General features: G+C 35.0%; 1 protein-coding gene across 1 annotated transcript in view; it reads left to right on the forward strand.

Annotated features, from left to right (window-relative positions):
• SHOC1 (shortage in chiasmata 1) overlaps positions 1-19,161 on the forward strand; it is a gene marked incomplete at its 3' end in the record, with an annotated part of 43,374 nt that overhangs the window by 10,374 nt on the left and 13,839 nt on the right. Inside the window, exons 5-14 of the mRNA XM_080638325.1 lie at positions 583-739; positions 5,861-5,990; positions 6,894-6,988; positions 8,022-8,264; positions 9,493-9,942; positions 12,324-12,449; positions 14,427-14,603; positions 16,998-17,105; positions 17,827-18,064; positions 18,330-18,399. Coding sequence (XP_080494451.1) covers positions 583-739; positions 5,861-5,990; positions 6,894-6,988; positions 8,022-8,264; positions 9,493-9,942; positions 12,324-12,449; positions 14,427-14,603; positions 16,998-17,105; positions 17,827-18,064; positions 18,330-18,399 — 1,794 coding nt within the window. The remainder of the gene's footprint in view (positions 1-582; positions 740-5,860; positions 5,991-6,893; positions 6,989-8,021; positions 8,265-9,492; positions 9,943-12,323; positions 12,450-14,426; positions 14,604-16,997; positions 17,106-17,826; positions 18,065-18,329; positions 18,400-19,161) is intronic.

Consider the following 19,161-nt stretch of genomic DNA (forward strand, 5'->3'; position numbering starts at 1 on the left):
CATATTTCCAAATTTAGAAAACACTGGTATTATTTGTGGGGTTTTTTAATTCTTGGATGCCATTGTCAGGAATCTGCACTCTAATCAGGTGTTTCTCCTGGGACCTGATGTGTTAGTAGTTTTATAAAGGTACTTGTTACATGAAGAATAAAAATGAACCAGAGCAGGAAGCCATGGTATATCCATGGGAAAGGGAGAGTTCCAGGACAGGTTCTGGTATTTGGGGGGCCAGCTTGGGTTCTTTTAAAAAAAGAAGTCAAATCTGGTTTTTGGCCAATTTCTCAAAATTCTAAAAAAAGAGTCAAAACTTCAATTAAATAAATGAGGATTTTACTTGATTGGAAACTTTAAATTTGTATCCAGTCTGACTCCACTGACTCAATTTGAAATACTATAACAGTTTTTTTTTTCTATATTAAGCAAAGCTTTGTGTATGCTGTGTAAATGTCATATGACTTCTTACTTAAAAGCTCTTAGATTGGTTTACAATTCAAGTTATTTCAGAATTTTAAAAAAGCTTTGTATGTATAGTAACATCAAAGAGAATTTATTTACCATTCTGTTGTGATTGATATTTTTCAGTATTTCATGCTGCCTATTGAGTTAGAATTCTGCACACCCAGCAATGGCAGATCAGATTCTGTTAATAGTCCATCATACTTGGAACTGAAGGAGTTGTTAAATTTAGCTCCAGAAACTATGGCTGATGAAGACATGTGCAAAGAGGTGATCAAAGAAGGTGATGCTTGACCTGATTTTCATTTCATTTGCACACATTTTACACAATCTAGCTCTTTCATATTCAGTTCACTTAGGAATTACATCACAGACCATGAAATGAGAATTTCTCTGTATGAAACTATGAATTGTGCTATACCCAAATTTCTGAGTATTAGAAATGTCTCCTCAAGTAGCCAAGGGGAAATAAACTATTTGTCATTTTATGCAATCTATAGTTGTGTTGTAATCTTGGAAACAAATGTGACACTAGCCATGATTCATGATATCTAGTGTACCGTGAATATAATTAGTGTTTTGTTTTCTTATCTGTAATTAAATTTACTTTCAGAGGCATCCTTAAAAGGATTGTATGCAGTATAGTCATACCGTAAAAATTGCTTGTATTACATTGTAATTGCAAACACAAAAGAAGTTTTCTGGAAAAAAAGGGTTAAATATTTCCATGGGTAAGAGGAATATTGTAAATGACAGTAGTAATTTCTTTACAGGAATTGGAGAAATGTTACGAAATGCTTATATACTACAAATAACTACAACTTGAATGACAATTATTTGCTATTGAACTGACATCTATGACAGTATTTTGTGTAGTTGAAAAAAAAAAGCCTGAGATTTTTTAATTTTTATTAAAACAGGCCAGTTTGCATTGGTTTTGGCAAGTGAGGAAAACCACTTCTTTGGAGAGCCTGTGTCCTGGGTTCAGCAGTAGCAGTCATTTTTCTCCTTCTTAGGTAGCTGGTACAGTGCTGTGGTTTTGACTTTCGGCCTGGGAACAGCGCTGATAACACTGATGTTTTTAGTTGTTGCTAAGTCATGTTTACTCTGACCAAGGACTTTGTGAGTCTCATGCTGTGTCAGGGAGGAGGGGAAGCCGGGAGGAAGCAGAGACAGGCACCTGACCCAAACTTACCAAAGAGGTGTTCCATACCACAGCAAGTCGTGCCCAGGATGTAAAAGTGGGGGCAGTTACCCAGAAGGGCTAGATCACTGCTCAGGTCAGGCTGGGTATCGGTAGGTGCGTGGTGAGCCATTGTATTCTTTTCCCTTGTTATTTCCCTTATCATTATTATTATTGGTGGTAGCAGCAGTGGTTTTGTGGTATACCTTAGTTACTAGACTGTTCTTATCTCAACTCAGATAAACACAAAACTTTTAAAAGTGTATCATTTGACCACAGCAATTTCATGTGCATTCCTCTGGTACATTTAGTACACACATGCCATATTCCAAGCTGAATGACCCAGCCCTCACTGCAGAGGTTTGAGGATTTTGTACACAGTCATGAAACTATTACTCTTTTCTGTTCCATTTTAGTCCTTTTCAGTATCAAGAGAATCTACATACACAGACTCCTGGTAAATTACATTTAGGCTGCCTACTTGTTCCAGAAATCACATTACTGTAGTCATAAGAGCTTTTAATACTTCAGATAGTGACTATACTATATTGTGGGGTTTTTTTCTGCACCTTTAAGAGACAAGACTGACCACTGCTCTGATCATCTATGGTATTTAGGGTTACTAGGCATAACTGTCATTTTTCATAATAATGTATTATGTAGACTCATTTAAAAGATTGAAAGGATAAAAATGCTTTGACAGGAAAAAGCAATATATGGTTCATTTATGGCACCTTTTAATACCTGTTTTCAGATCTCAAAGCAGAAATTGCATGCAGAATAGAAATTTCTGAGTACTATCCCATGACACAAGAGGTTTGCTCCAGTAATAGCAGAAGTGTGTTGGAATTCTGTGAGTCAGGTAGGAAGATTTACTTAAATCAAGGGGTGATATTTAAAATAAATTCTCGAAGTGGTTGTCCCCATAGTCTGTTCTTGAAGTACATACAGCATATAAATATAAGATAAGAATGTTTGCTTTGTATAATCTACTATTTTGTAATTGTACTATGAGCAGGTAGAAGTGCCATACTGCTTTCAAGAGTTTTAAAAGCTAAACACAACCAGCTTTACAGTTCCTTCATGTTGCTTTTGGCTGCAATTGGTGTATGTATCTTCTGCACTTGATCGGCTTTTTAGATTATTTTATCTAAGAATTTACCCAGAGAGGGCAGAGGCAAGTTAAAGCAGATTGATGAAAGTTGTGGAGTTGAAGAGTGCAGTTTAAAGTTTGTTAAAGCCTTACGTAAATGCTTTCAAAAGAGGGTGATGGAGGGTAATCCAAGGAAAAGTACTGAGTTTGTAACTTCTAGAGGTTCAGAACTCAGGTGCATTCATTTTGGTTTGCAAATGGTTCAGTAATGCAGTGGGATCAAGAATTGCAGTCACCAGTCACCAGGGCTGGTTTCCACAGAAATAAACTGGAAGTGTTGAATGTTTGCTAATGTGTGCATTGAATCCTGGCTTCTACACTGACATTAGGAAATCCTTTATATGTACCCACCTTTAATAGCTTGAAAACTCAGTCAGGAATGCTAGTTACGATGCATACCAATGCCAAACAGGTTTAGTATCTCAGCCTCAGTTAAAGTTTCTTCAGGTTCAAGGCGTAACCTTTCAAAATAATTAATATTCTTACCAGCCCTACTGCTCTCAGAGCTTAATGTTGGCTGGCTAAGAGAGGCAGAAAAATGACTGTGCTAGTGGTATTTTTCACCTCTGATTTCATGCAGAAAAGCCTGTGCAAAGTGTGACATTTGCAGATAGGTGTGATCTAGGCAGAGTGGCAATACTTGAATAAACATGTACCTCTCATCCTAATGTATATCCTGTCTTGGAAAAAGTATATCCATAATTGTACTGAGTAGTAGTAGTATTGCTCTCCAGTGTATATTCACTTGATAGTTTTCCATTCAGCAGTTACTAAAATTCTTGAGAAATTTTGAGTTTTCTCCAGACCAAGATGCCTTTTCTTGTCTTAGTTTCAATATGATTTAAACTGAACTGATGGCTATCCTCTTCAGACTAACAGCATCACACTCCTAATATAGTATTGTAGTGAGCTTTTGGTAGAAGTAATCGTGTCAGCTCAAAGGGGTCTATACAGAAGCTCAAGGCAAACCTAGCATATATTGTCCCACCAAGACAAAGTTAGATGTAGTTTACATCTGGAAATTATTACCTAGCAGGATTTACTGTAGTCTGATCTAGTGAGCTATCTGACAGCTCTTTACTTCTAAGGTTTATGATAAGCAGGAGGAGGTTAAGTAGATCTGAGCAGTTTGGGACACTCCTCCTGTATACCATAATAGCAAACTGACTATGATTTTAGCCAAGATACTGTCCAGATTGTCTTCTGGATTAGATAAGTAGTCAAACCACCTTGAATTGTTTTTAAAAGAAGGTGATGGCATTAATCTTTATTGTCAGTTTGCTGGCTTAGTCCTGCCTTTGAATCGGGCACCGTTTGCTAATTGACAATTGTAATTTGTAATTGGATGTAAAATTTCAGCAGAGATACCATCCAGTCTCCTCCTTCTAATAAATTTTGCTGTTTATAAGTTACCAGAAGTGAAATATATTTGCTTGCAATCAGGGAAAAAACAGTGATACAATTATCGCATTTTCTGTGAGTATTCCATTGTTTGCTTTCCTGTTCTGCTACCTGTGGTGTTTATTGATAAAAAGGTTGAGGGACAGAATTCACTCAGTCGTTAATGCCCTGAGAAGCGGAATGGCACCCTTAGTATAGGCACAGTTTAACTGATGTAGCTGGTCAGAATGTTCCAACCTCAAAGGCAAAAATAACCAGAAAAAATGAATATGAACAGTTTTGCTCAAAGATAAATAATTTTCTTTTTAGAAATGTCAGGAATTTTTCCTGTCCTGAGATCAGCTTCTCTCCTGTTCAAATAAAAGTGATAAATTTGTTTTTCACCACAGAAAAATAAAACAAAACAACAAAGCAGTTTGTAAGCTGAATTTCACAGCAGAAATCTTTTTGTTCTGAGTAAATGGGAAAGAAATTATACTGATTGGAAGTCCATTTATTTCTTTTGTAACCACTTTTATTTCTTATCTCTCTCTTTTTATTTCTTTCTTTTTTTTCTTCTTTGCTGTACCTTCTCTGTCTTTCTAACACAGTCGTTTATCCTTCCTGCCCTTCCTGCTCTACAATCTGCTTGTTAGGTTGGACAAGGAACAGCTGCAAGCAGCTGGACAGGTGGCTGATTCATAGTCCACTGCATGCCAGTTGGCCAGACAATGTGTGTGTGATGATTGCAGCTGCTTACTGCTTGTTGGAATGAATAGGGAATTTATTACAAGTGTTTTTCCTTATTAAGGCACTTATTTTCTTACAATTCTTCTGGCTGTTAATTTTCATAGAACATGGGGGAACTGTATTTTTTTGTTACCTCTGTTTTCTGGTGAAGCTGAATGAGAAGTAGTATTAGAAGAATGACAGATGAATGCCAGGGTAATGGCGTAAACCACCAGTTTTTATGTAATGACACCAAAATCAATGAAGTTGCAAATTCCTTGAATAAAAAGCAATAATCCATTACAATATCTGCATTTAATATAATTGGCTAATAAAAGGGATGTGAAAAGTAACTTGCAGGGGACTTTTTAGCATGCCACTTTTGTTTGTATACTGCTTTTAAAAAACCAGTGTTGCAGTTCATTTCAGTAGTCACCCCTGGAATTACAATGACTACTAATTCTGATTGAAAGTATAGTTTTGTCTTTAAAATCCTGACCATGTGTTTCTGAAGGCCCTGGGTCCATTCATCTGAATGTTACAGCCACCACAATATTGTCTTAAGTCTCTTTTCCATTTAATTATCTTAATTTATTGGGAACTATCTAAGAAGGCCAACACTTGAAGGGATGAACACTGGATATCAAAACCTCAGGCATAGTACCTAATGATTTAATAGTAAAAATTATTGTGCATGGGAAGAGTTTGTATCCAGAAATACATTACTGAATGAGTAGAGCAATATGATCTACACATTATTATTCCCAAACTGTCTGGAAATAAGATGTGAAATATTTGGGTTTTATAGCTTAAATAGTGAATTGTCCCATGAAAGTATTTTGTATTTAAATCCAAAACTTCACTAGTGTAAAATTCCTAAGTATGTGTGCTTCATTCACAGGTAGCTTTGCGACTTTGATGTTTTATTTGGTTTTTGTGATGCTTTGTGCAATTTCTAGCTAAATATGTTCCATATCTGAAAGATGAAATGGAAGTACCTTTAAGTCCTCCATGCAGACAGCAAAGATCATGGGTTAATTTTCTGGCCACAGGACTTCAAGAAGAACCTATTCCTTCTTCTGGTAACAGGTAATGAAAACTTAACAGTAATAAATCCTATTTAGTCGTAAATAATCATATAAATAAGAAGTCATAATAGTCATAAATCCTGCAATCATAAGTCCTCAAAATTAGTGCAAAAATAAGTTTAGTCTATTTGTAAATTAATAGTTATGTTCTTTGCAACAGCTGCATGTATTTTGTGTTTTGCATGAAAGAGTGAGCAGAGTGTTTGATCCATATTTGCGGCTTTTCAGGGGAGCTTGAAAAGGGAAATGACAGTCACTACTGTAGACCTCTTTCTCCTGGAAGAATTAACAGCCTGAAAATCCAATGTCTTTTTTGGAGTAGGCAACAATAGATACTTATGCATATAGAAAGTATGTGTGTATGTATGTTTATATATATGCATATATTTATACGTATGGAAAACATGTATGTTGAGCAAATAATCACCTACAAAATCTCCAGAAAAGATATAGGAAGAAAGTATTGTCTGTGGTTTTGGGATATCTCCCAACAATGGAACTGAAGCCTTTTCGCATGCTGACAGAGGATCAGGATTGCTTCATCTTTTCATTTTGATCTTGTTTTCAAGGCTAACATTTTTTGCCTTGCTTTCTTTCTCACACATGCACAAAGAATTTAAATAACCTTTTGAGCTGGGAACCACAGTCTAGGTAGAGTTCTCATTCAGTGCTGTTTTACTTCATGAACCACCCTTGATGGCTCCTCTCACCCCTTCCTGTTCGCTGTGGTGTTGCATGAAGTAACCCTCTGTATGGACCAGAAAAAAATTTGAATGAATGAATGAATGAACTGAAAATTTGGAGAGAAAGTAGATCCTTAAAAGGTAGTTTTATATAAATCAAAATTCAACAGATAACGATGTTAAACTTCATACCTCCAAGTCTTGTTTTATGTTCTTCATAGTGTTTTGATTACAGAGCCCTCTAGGGAATATCTAAAATCTTTGGTATGGCAGTCGGAGAAGTATCGGGACAATATGAGCTCTCTTTTGCTTGTTGGTAAGGATTTCTATTTTCTATTTTTTGATGATCAATTTCTAATTGATGTTGAAGAGTTCCATGTACATGGAGAAAATATAACAAACAATATAATGTTACATTACAGATTGTATCTTTTGAGACACTGAAGTTTATCCAATTAATGCAACCCTCTGATGTTTTATTATATGATTCTTTTAGTACATATAAAAAAAAATAACAGTATGGCAACATAGAAGTTGGTATGTCATGTATCCTTCTATGGAAGTAATCTGAATGAAGTAAGAGTTTTATTTCATTATCAAAGTGTTCAGCTTACTACTAGTAATAATATTCAATATCTGTGGTAACTGAAATTTAGTAATCTGTTGAACTATTTTCTGCTATCTTTCCTTAAAGTTTCAAAATATATATCAATCAATAGAAAAGTACTGTAAATGGAAAATAATATTATAACCTGACAAAAGCAGAGTTCATGTTTGGAATTAAAATATACAACACCAAAATAAGCTGCAGGTTATTTCTTACAGCACCGGAGTATGCATTATCACTGTTCTTTCACTTAATTTTATTTGCCTTCATTTTACAAGTCTCAGGATTAAGTTACGTATATTGAGCTAACACATTGTCCTGTTCATTTGTACATTCATTTATAATTGAAAACATTGTATGGTAGGCTTATTAACTGTTTGAGTTAATGTTTTGGGGGGTAAGGATTATGTTAAGTCCTTGTAAGCATGACAAGTAAACCCACAGATTAATAAAAAAGATTATTTGTACCTTTAGTAATGCAGCTACATATTATTAGATCTGAAAAAAAAAAAAAATACACCCGCCCCTTACTCGTACACTCAGTAAGTTAAAAGCACGCTTGCTCTAAGAACACTAACTGCTTGTCTCTCAAGTCTGTTAATGGACATTGAGTTACCAACAGAATTATAAACGGTAGTAGGTTATCAGTACTTGGGAACTTTCATTTCCAAAATAACATTCTGTTTTCATGTTTCTAGATTATTAATCTCATATGCTGATTTCTGGTTTGGTTTTTTTTTAGAGCATCAGGCTGATAAACTTGCATGTCAGCATTATTCACTTACAGAACTGAAGGAAACACTGTCAGTTGAGGTAGAAGGACCAGTGCGTAGCTCACTAGAGGAAGGCTGGTGGCTTCATCTGGGTTTGAATCCAGTCTCCACAGAAACTTTGGAAAAATTAGCTGTGAATGCCAGTAATGCAAATAGTTTGTTTACTACAAAAGTAGAAACATTCACACAATTTACATCATATCAGATAGAAAGTAAGTATCTTCTTTTTACAAAAGTGGTAAAAAGGCAAAGATTGGTATTTTAACAGAGAATCACACAGTAACTGTTACATACCTTCAAGAGGGAAGGAAATGGAAGATTGCTTATTCTCAAGAACAAAACTTGTTATAGCAATACAGAGTAGCAACAGTATTGCAATTTCACAAATGTAGAACAAATTGTAGGAACAACAGTGTTTAACTACATGAAGTTACCTTTTCTATTAACATAGAGGTGAAAAGTAACCTCCATGAGCTGTACTATTCTTTAATAAAATAGTTTCAGACAGGAGAATGTCTTAACAAATAGGAGTTTTGCATTGGAATATTTTAATAAAGCAGATATTCATATAATCCTATCTCCAGAAAGTCAGTAGGGTGTCCATGTTACAGTGAGTATTATTTTGTGATGCTGTTCAGAAGAGGGTTTTATGCTGGCTATGGTTTCAAATGTAAACCACTTATAAAGTGAAGAATTTCTCGTGGGCCATTATTCACACCTATAACCAAACTTCAACAGAAAATGCAAAAAGCTATTTAGATTTTATTGTATAACTATGGCCTGACTGCAAGGCACTGGTTGTGGTTGCAGAACTCCAGGGCTTGACAGTAACATGATATATTTGAAACAAATAGGCACTGCTCATGAAGAACGTTTCCACCTGGCTGCTTTTGACATACTGGAAAGTGTTTAGCTACTGTGTGTCTATGAATGCCCATGAAGCTAAGCGCTTAGATACAGGGGTGTGCAGCAACAATGCAAAAAAAATTGTGGTTCTAGTGAAACACTTCTTTAGAAGGAGCTAATTGCATTCCTTACTTGTTTTTTGCTCTTACTAGAAAAAAAAAAAAAAATCCACTTACAAAAAACAAAACCAAAACAAACAACCCCCAACCCTGTGAATTTTTTAAACTTTCTTCCTAATAAAATGTGTTTCATCCCAGTTCCTAGAAAACTAACATCAGAACCACCATGCAGATGGTGAAAACTTCTCCAAACAATAGCCTGGCCTTCTGTTTTTCAACACTGTACGTTTTTACTTTGGGCTAATCTGTAAAAATTTTAAAGAAGAGGATTCTAATGATCTGGGAAGGCAGAAAGAATAAATTTTAAAATGCTTTCTCTGTAATCATCCAAATTATTTAAATTCAACCAGGAGAAAGAAACGGAAGAAAAAAAAATGCTGCATCAAAGAAATTGAATTTTTTTTTATTTTTTTAGGGTGGCTTGAAGAGATGAATTCCATGACAAACCAGGAGCTCCTTTCTGCTGAAAAATATCAGTCAGACAAAGCTATTAATCCTTGCATGTCAACACAGACTCAAAGGCAGCACTTTGCTGTGCATATGCGTGCTGCGTCACCTACCAAAATTCCCAGTATGAATACATCTGTGGAAGAGCTTACTGGAAGAAGCATAAAAAAGGATAAGGTAGAAGAGGAAATTTATTTTGTAAACCAAGAAAAGAAAACCCCAAAATCATCTGAGTCAGTCAGCAGTAAAGATGTGTCTTCTGAAGAAGACAACTCATCCAGTAGTGAAAAGCCTGTGTCATTTGCACTTGTTCCGAAATGGGACAATGATTCTGATCTGAGCAACTTTATCATGCTGAGATCTAAACATATGCTCACCCAAAGAGACGAAAAAAATGATACAGGTAGTCCTGAAAAAGGTATGTGAACCAGTTTATTACTTCCATTTTCCACGCTAGTTATGCTGTGTTATACCAGTTATAATAGATGTTAGTTTATGCTAGTAGATTTATGGAGGGGAAAAGTTAATGAAGTTAATGGTAACATTTTGATGATCTTTAATGTTTCTGAATTTTCAGCTAAGGATCTTGCCATTTGTTTTTTTCCTTCAGGTAACTTAGGGGATTTTGTTTGTTTATTTTGGTTGAGGAGGGTGCTTTATTTTGAGGTATAGGGTCTTTTTTGGTGGTAGAAGTGGGTTTTAATAAAATAGGCATATGAATTTATTCCTATTCTGACAAAATAACTGGATGGTACTTACCCCAGAAGATCTCTTCTATCCATGAGTTTTGAACTCCTCCTGGGCTCTTTGGAGAACTACTATTTTATCAATTGTAGTTATCAATTTGATTGTAGTTATCAAATAATAATTATCAATACCCTTACTTTTGTGGGACAAACATAGCCTAGATGATGAAAAAGAGTTGTTAAAGTTCTCTGGAAGGAGCCGTCTGAGCCAGTTACCTTGGTGCAAACCCCTTGAAACAATGAGGCGTAACAGGTCTTAGAGAAAACATAAAGTTCTTGGCAGCCATGTTCTTGTTGATGACAATGCTCTTGAAAGGGTCTCGGGCTATGCATTGAGCACTGCAGAAATGCAAGAGCAGAGAGAGGAAACAAAGTAGAAGAAATCCCTTATTTGTTTTAAAAAATATTTGTGACACAAAATGTCAGGAGACAGTGATGTATTGCCAGATTCACTTTTCAGGATAAAGTTGTATTAAAAAAATAATATTTTTCAATTTTTAGACTTGCATGGCAGTATTTTGATAATAAATTTTGTCTGTGATTCAGCTACATATCCCAACATTAAAAAAAAAAAATAAAAAAAAAAAAAAATCACAATTGTCCCATAAAAACCTTGTATCAGAGAATTGGGGTAGCTTATTTATTTAAGCTTACCATTTATTAAATGACAAGCTTATGTAACCTTGTGGAGGAAATTATTGGTTGGTAAAAGTCATCTGTTACTGATACCGGTAGACACGCGTAAAACTTCCATGGCCCCAGAAACAGCAATCGGGATTTTAAATGTAGGACTGCAAGGTACTTGAACTGATGTTTTATGCTGCCATCTAGTGAGCTCAGGCTGGAACTGCATCTCCTAGCAAGAAATCCAAGCGCGTTGAAAGACAAGCCATGTTACATTTGCGAATAGGCTTGTGAAGATTTAATTAGGTTAAATGCAGTTTAGAATATGTTTACACGTAGACCATAGTATTGCAGATGAGTTATGTCTGGTATATAGAGCACCTGTTAAAATGTATAGTTCTTACCACATTAATGTAGAAATTATGTAAATAATTGTATACTTTTGTAACAACTGCGTTTTTTATTAAGGGTGATTCTGAGTTTAACTGAAAACAAGAAATGCCAGCAGTGCCTTGAAGTCTCTTTCTATTGTCTTTGTTGTTTGACTCATTTTTTAAAGATGTCATTGTGTATAATATTTAGCTTAAAAAATACACCAGAAGTAGTAAAAACAGTTCATTGATCCAGTTTTGAACCCTGTATAGCTTTTCAAACTCGAGAAGGTTTTTTTAACAACTAGCAAAAAAATTCTGTTTTCTTTTTTTCCTTCTGTCTATGATCAGTTTGGTTTTTGATGAAACTGACATTCTTAACTAGAAAAAATCAGTAGTATTCAGGAGACGCCTATTTAGCCAGAACCTCTCTCAGATATAAAGAGCTAGAACTGCCAAAGGAAGCTCTGTTGTCAGCAGCTGTAGCTCATACATCACTATTTTTAAGGAAGAAGGGAAGGAAATACTAACAAGTTGTGAAGGATAGCTATATATGACAAGACAAAAAGTTCTTTTCGATAAGCGTTTGCAGCTTCGATGTTCTTTTGGTCACTTAGAGTAGCTAACCTTTTCTAATCATACTCACTGAGATATTTTTCATAGTTTGATTTCTTGATAGCAGCATCTTTCCTCCTGTTTATGTTTTTTCTACGTATAAGGGCAGATGATCTTTTCTATGGACCTATATTACAGAGCTATAGTACCAGCTCCTTATTTTTCCCAGCCTTTTATTCCTGCCCTAAGGAAGAGGAACCTTAATAATGACTGACTTTTAGGGCTGTGGAGACCTCATCTCTCAATGTGTCTCAATGGTTTTTACATACTATATGAGCACATGAACACAGTAAAGAAGTTTGTGAAAAGAAAATGTATGTGTCATAGAAGCTTACTTAACTTGAAAATATTTCTGCATGTGAAGTAATTTATAGAACAGTTTTCTTATTGATCTGGTTTTGTGATATTTGTATATAAATGTTCACTTTGGTTTAACCATTTAGTGCTACAACCTGAAGAACAGCATACACATGTTCACAAAGAGGACAGTTCTGTTTGTGAGACTGTAAGAATAGAAGAAAAACAACAAGAGAATGAGGACAGTATCACAGTCAATATTCAAGCATCAGGTGTACTATTTTTGGATATGCTTTTTTTTATACAGCTTTGCAATAGAATTTTGTGTTAAATAGTACTACTCAGACAAATATAGAAATTATTTGGCTCCTTGAGACTGAAAATATTCCAAATAGATATTTGTTTTGACACAGGTGTGAGAACAGGCTATGGACTTACGTCTTAAGACTAAGCCAAATTGCATGCAAACTAAATAGTACAGACTTTGAGTTATATGTGATCTAAATCAGCAGACATGAAATCTCTTTGTGCCGTCAATAGCCTCAAATCACTATTCTGCACTTTTTTCTCTGACAGAGTAAATGAGAGAATTGGAGACAGAAGGAACTGGCAGTCATTTTGGTAGGAAATGTCTGTAACACAGTGGTAATACAGTATGGGTTTATCTCATACACAACTGAGCCTTACCCTGTGAACTCTTGCTGTTGTACTTTTCAAGGCATTATATCAAAAAACATGGGCAGACAATTTTGTCATGTGGTAGAAATGATGGAAAAGAACCTGGAAGACATTTACTCAAGCTATTTTACAACCCCAGTTGTAAGAACGCCCAGTACTAAAAAGGCCTAGCACAGATTAGTTTGCTTTTCAATGGAAATGCATTCACTCTAACTGTGAGGTTAATGAGAGTCTCTTTCACAGAAACAGTGAAAGAGTAGAGCAGTATTTTCATCTGTTCTCAACTGAGATGGGTATCACATAACAGCTATGTGCTTTTTTATTATTTCTTTTTCTTTAACAAATTTTGAAGCAAGACTCCTTTAATGCAATTGGGAAAAAAAATCAAAGCTTTTCCACAGTCAAAACAAAATCAGCATTTTGCAAAAGTAATATTTATTGGGACTGAATGCCCTATTACAGTACTTGAGATAGTGTATTTCACCATGATGGACTTGCACATGAAGGAATCTTTATCAAAACAAGCTGTAGCCAAAGCAGAGTTTAGAAGGATTCATGAAAACATTTCACTTAACAGTGAAACATTGAAGTTGCATGATTAGAAATACACTTCAAAAACAAAACGATACCTCAATACAGGAATGCCCAAATGATACTGTACAATGGGCATCCAAAATACTGTAGCATCTGACTTGTTTCCATAAAGACTGAAAAACTTGATGTAACAATATACCTTTTATTAAAAAATGCTTAAAAATATGAAGTTATCAACTGCTGTTATGAAATAGTGCATTGACCAAGTGAAGTTAACTCAGCTGCTGGTCAAATAAAATCATTTGTATAGATCAGTTGAAAATATTTTTGAAAAAGGATAGTAAGTTTATTAAGAGTCACAGAGTTCTGATCTTCTTGATGTGATCAACTCCACTGTAATTTTAAAAAAAGGTATGGAAGAATTTCACCTTCCTGCCTGAGGAAAGGGACATTCCTTTCAGCTCATTCAGCAATTGACAGCTCTGTCATGGATGCCAATAGCAAGAAACTCAAGTTGTAATTTGGGAAGAATTTTTAAAAAGCCACCCAGAAGCTATTAAGAACTGTTAGTGTGAAAGTACAAACAGACTAACAGATTGGCTTGTTTGGCCTTTCTAGACAAAGACATTAGAAGTTAAATACCAGGGAAGGGGATGGGCTGTTTAAGTTGAATTTATAGTAACAAATGGATATAAAGGGGCTAAGTCTAAGTTTAGCCTAGAAAGTAGATTAAACTGTAGAACAATAGAATAATAGTACAGTCTTAGTGGGAGTCACAGGAATAGAAAATCCTAACTTTTCATCATGGAGTTTGTTCACTTTATGAAATGTATGGAAGAACATGGCTGCCTGCTGTGATGATCAGTGTAATTCCAGCACCCAGGAGGCTCCCTTGTGAGCAACTCTTTTTCTATTAATGTTACTTCATGAAGAAATCAGTGTTGTTTGTGTTTTGCTCTATTTTTTAACTGTTCTTGTCCAGGAATAGTATATTAAACCAAACTTTATTATTATGTTTTGTTTATTGCGCTATACAGAAAGCCAATGCCAAGCATACTGCCTTTTGGAAGAAGCAGCCACTCCTGTTCTAGAAGATTTGACACGTATAAGTATGCTTGCTTCTGTAAATTGGAGATTTGACAGCATTAAATTTGATCATACAAGGTTTTTCTTAAAACAGCAAGAGAAAGTAATATGTGACCATTTTAAAGAAGGTATGTCTTTATAAAAATAATAATAGGTTTTTTCTTCTGTAATACTAGTACAGGTTTAATTGGAGACACAAGGTTCAAGGTCTTTGATAATGATAAAACTTTCAGCAGGTTATCTTGTAGAGTTAGAGTAATTTATTTCAACTTTTATGTCCTAGTTCTTCAGCGTTACATTGACTAAACTCAAAATGGTAACACAAAAAGTATTCTAAATTAATTTCATTTTTAAATATTTTAGCTATGTGTTAGAAATATTTCTGCCATATTAAACAATGTTTAATTATTTTTTCATGCTAGATTTTGAAAGTAAATCTGTCCATGTGGTTTGTTATTTCATTGCTTCTAGTAGCTGTTGTTTGTCATACCTGCATGATACAAAATGCCAAGACCATTTAGAAATGAGAAGAAAAAAAAATCCATATGAATTTGGTTTCTTTCTGACTTAATTTCTCTTTTACATGGCCTGTGAAAAACCCTATAAAACCAGAAAAATGAAAACAAAAGCCAGCAAGATCAGCAACCCCTTACAAGGATTTTTAGCTATAGATTAAGAGAGGGTCAGGAAAACCTCATAGCAGAATACAGGCGCTGTTTGGGGAAGATTTAGAAAGCTGTTGGGTATTTTGGATTGGTTTTTGAGTTGTACTGCTCATAGTTCAGAAATTAGTTGTAAGGTTAACATAGAAGGCTGTCTACTACCTGACAAGTTTTACATCACAAGTTGTGTAATTAAACATTAGCTATCTCAACTTCATTGCTTTCTTTTGAAATACGCTGAATGTATTCTTCTTAAAATAAAACTAATGACAATGAAATTACAAATGACAGAGAAAGCAAACAGTGCTGCAGAATGGCAGCCTGTGGTTTATAGAATTACCATATTAAACTTGTGAGCAGCAGGATACTCTTAATTTGAGGGAGCTTACAAAAACAGCTAACACCATCTTGACAAACATAAGGGAGAAACTCAGTAACTATATCCATATCAGTGAATCACAGAAAGGAGAACATTACTGGGAAAATTATACAAAGAATTACTACTACTTCTCAGAATCAAGGAAAAATAACTAAGAGTCTGCATTTTAATTCAACATTAATTTAAGAAAACTGATATCCTTTCAAATGCAGTTAATGTGCTGTAAATGTAGCCTAAAGTAGGAGCTGGGCCAAGTGCCATGCTTATTAAAACTTCAGGGCCTTCTTTGCTTGTAGATTAGCTGTGCTAAAATTAGATTGCTAAAATTACAGCAATGAAGTCAATGAAAATGTTTAGCAGCTGCAATACTGATGAGACAAATCGTTATTTATTGGACCTTCCTTTTAAGGGTGTTTTCTGAGGAACTGGTGAAATTTACACATCCCTTCTAAATAACTATTGTTGAACACAAAATTAACCAATGAAATGTATGGGTCTTTGAATTACAGCTCAAGGAAGGCAGTAAAAAATCTTTGTTGTTGATTTAAAATTCAAAAAAAGGCAGGTTGATTTAGCTACTGTCGTCTTCTGAAGTGACAGAAAAGTAGAAGGGAGGTCTTGCATTTTGTTTGCACCTAAAGCAGGAAATAAGAATTTTCTTCCTGGAAGGTCCAGCAAGACTTGAATGAGGAAGACTCTGAAAGATCTAATCTATTCCTAATTAATATTTCTCTAACTGTATAGGAGATTCCAAAACCTCCCTGGGAACTTACTTCACTCTTCTATTGCTTTTCTGGTTTTAAATTGTTTCATAATATCCAGTCGTATTCTACTTGACTCCAGAGTATGCTGGTGCATTTTCTCATTAATCCCCCAGTGAACATACAAAGCAATCACTTAGTATGATGATATTGATCTACTAGAAGATTATTATTATTCCCCTGCTGTTTTTTTCTTTCTGCACCAAATATCACCAAATGCTCCATTATTTCATCATAAAATGCAGTTGCCTACTCTCTCGCTTTGTTTCTAAATGATATGTATTCCTCACTGAGTTTTTATGGTGAGTGGTGTCAAGAGCTGGACATAGTTCTTCAGTTTCAGCACCTTCACTGACAGAGATGAGCAGTCACTTTCTGTCTTTTGATACAGAATAACAGCAGGATCTTTGTCTTCCATGCGGTTTCCAGCTAATTCTTCTGTATGCTGTATTCATAGTTTGATTTCTTTCCTTCCTAAGTGCTTCACTTGACTTTCTGAATTAAAAGCTATGTTGATCCCAATAATCAGAAGTAGCTGATATTTTTCTTGTTCAGTAATTACTTGATCAGATCCACCAAATCCAAACTTTCAAAATTATGTCTATTTACATGTGTTAAATGAAAATCCTGAGTTACCAGGATCTTTTGAATTTATCACATATGTATAGTGTGATTTGTGAAATTTTATATAGACCACACCTGTGTTTTCTATTTGTAAAGGTGAAATAGATGAGAAGGAGATCATGCTGTTCAGACATGCTGCTCTGGTGCACCTGCTGGTAACAGGTCGAGATCTTCTATTAACATGTGGCTTGGACACAGCAATAGGTTTGTTTTTAGTAATGAATAATGACACCCAGAAAGCTTTGTGTGTATTCTGCAGTCCATCATTCGTGTTTGTAGGCTGTGATTCTTTGCCTGCATACCTCCCATGTGGATAGCTGCCATGTGGATTCAATATAATATTCAACTGCCTTTGCTTCCTTATTTCTCTTCCATCATTAGAAATTAATTCACTGCAGATTGCACTTTGGTAGTGTATATGCTCAGTTCATGACTAATATACCAGTCTTTATGTTATTACCTGGATTTGTCTAAGAAACATTCATGTGAACTTCCACAGAGAGAATGGATTGTTGTGTATCTCAGAATGACAGATTTTCATTGGAATTTCTGTGGAAACTGGGAAACATGCAGAAATATCAGATCCTTTGTTGTTTACAAACAAAAGCTGCTGGTGTCTGCAGCTACAGAATGCAGTGTCTATAATTCTGGCTAAGGTCATGCAGCCAATACTACAGGAGGTATAGCAGAGCAGTTTTGTATAGGCCACTTATGTGCCTGATTAGTGGTAGTTGTATCCTTCCATGAAGTTCGGGGGTTTTGTGGGGGGTTTTTTTGTTTTGTTTTTGGGGTTTATTTTGTTGGTTGTTTTTTTCTTTTTTTTTTCCAAGATACCTTCATCAAAATATAAATTTATATGTAGATTAAACACAAACTTTGGCAATTATCTTTTGTCACTGCAGTTAATTTATTGCTTTATTAACAGGTTATTTGTCCAAGGCAAAGGATATCTATAAAAACATCTTAGAATCCTGTTTGAATAACATCTGGAGGCAGTTGAAGATTGTACAGTACAGCAGCCAGAAAAAGCATGAAACAAATCCCAAAATAACAGAGCTTCAGTGTCAAATGTTAAATTGGATGCAAAGTTATGGAGAAAAACACAGTGTTAAGGTTAACAATGTAAACAATTTCTCTAAGCAAACAAAACTGCTCCAAACTATGTAAATAATTATAAAGCTGTCCTTCAACAAGGGTTGGTTTATGGAAGAAAGTCTTATAACTAGCTTTCCAGCTCACAGTACCTGTTAAATATGGGTAACATGAAGACCTGTATCAGGAGCAGGGCAGGTTTCTGTTTGAAATAGCATGCACATTAGTTTTAACAGTGCCAGGGCTTTTGTCTTGTTGTAGGTGCTTTTGTTTCCCTGGTAATTATATTGTATCACATCTTTTACTGAAAATTATATTATAATCTTTTGTTTGAAGACCTCAGTCTTTTGATGAAAAGTCAGAGTTGTACCTGTGTGGCTCAAAGAACACACCGTGGAGTATATGGGTATTGTTATGCATAAACAACCTCTACTTAGCCCATGTATCAGGCCAATTTCCTGGCATTATAATTATATAATAAGTAGATATCCATAAGTGATAGTTTATTATGGTATGGAGGATAGAGTTGTAGAGCAGTTTCCAGTTATCGATTTTTTTTTTATGATATGTGAATATTTTGGGTGATACCATGCAGTGCAAAACACCATTTTCACTTGCAGAATATTTATTGTTTATTTACAGAATACTTATGACATAATGAAACAGAAGGGATAAAATACATAATTTAAGTTCCCTGACTGTTTGGAATAGAATTTCTGCCGCTGAACACACAGCCAAAAAAGACAAATCTTCAAGCTTACTTTCATTTATTCAAACTTCTTTCTGTACTCCACTCCCTGGACCTGTCTTCTTTTGTTTCTGTGCACTAAGAGCTCTGAATGTCTTTTGATTAAATTTCCCTGGAAGAAAAATATAGTAGCTTATGGTACACCCTTTTAGAATTTAAAATGCAAATGAAGCAACCAAAATGAAATGGTGTTGATTGTCTTGGTCTCTGTCCTTTGGTAGATCCTCTAAGCTGATTTCAGCATCATTTTCTTCTTAAAAGTAACACATTTTGCTTTGTGATGATAGGATTATGCTGTATTAGAAGACATATGACACCTTTGTCATCTTAATGTCAACCTAGGGGCAATTTTGTTCATCTTGGATAAGAGAGGGCTGAGGGGTGACCCCATCATTGTACAACTTCCTCATAGGAAGCAGT

This window comes from Psittacula echo (assembly GCF_963264785.1).
Source record: "Psittacula echo genome assembly, chromosome: Z".
Lineage (NCBI taxonomy): Eukaryota > Metazoa > Chordata > Aves > Psittaciformes > Psittacidae > Psittacula > Psittacula echo.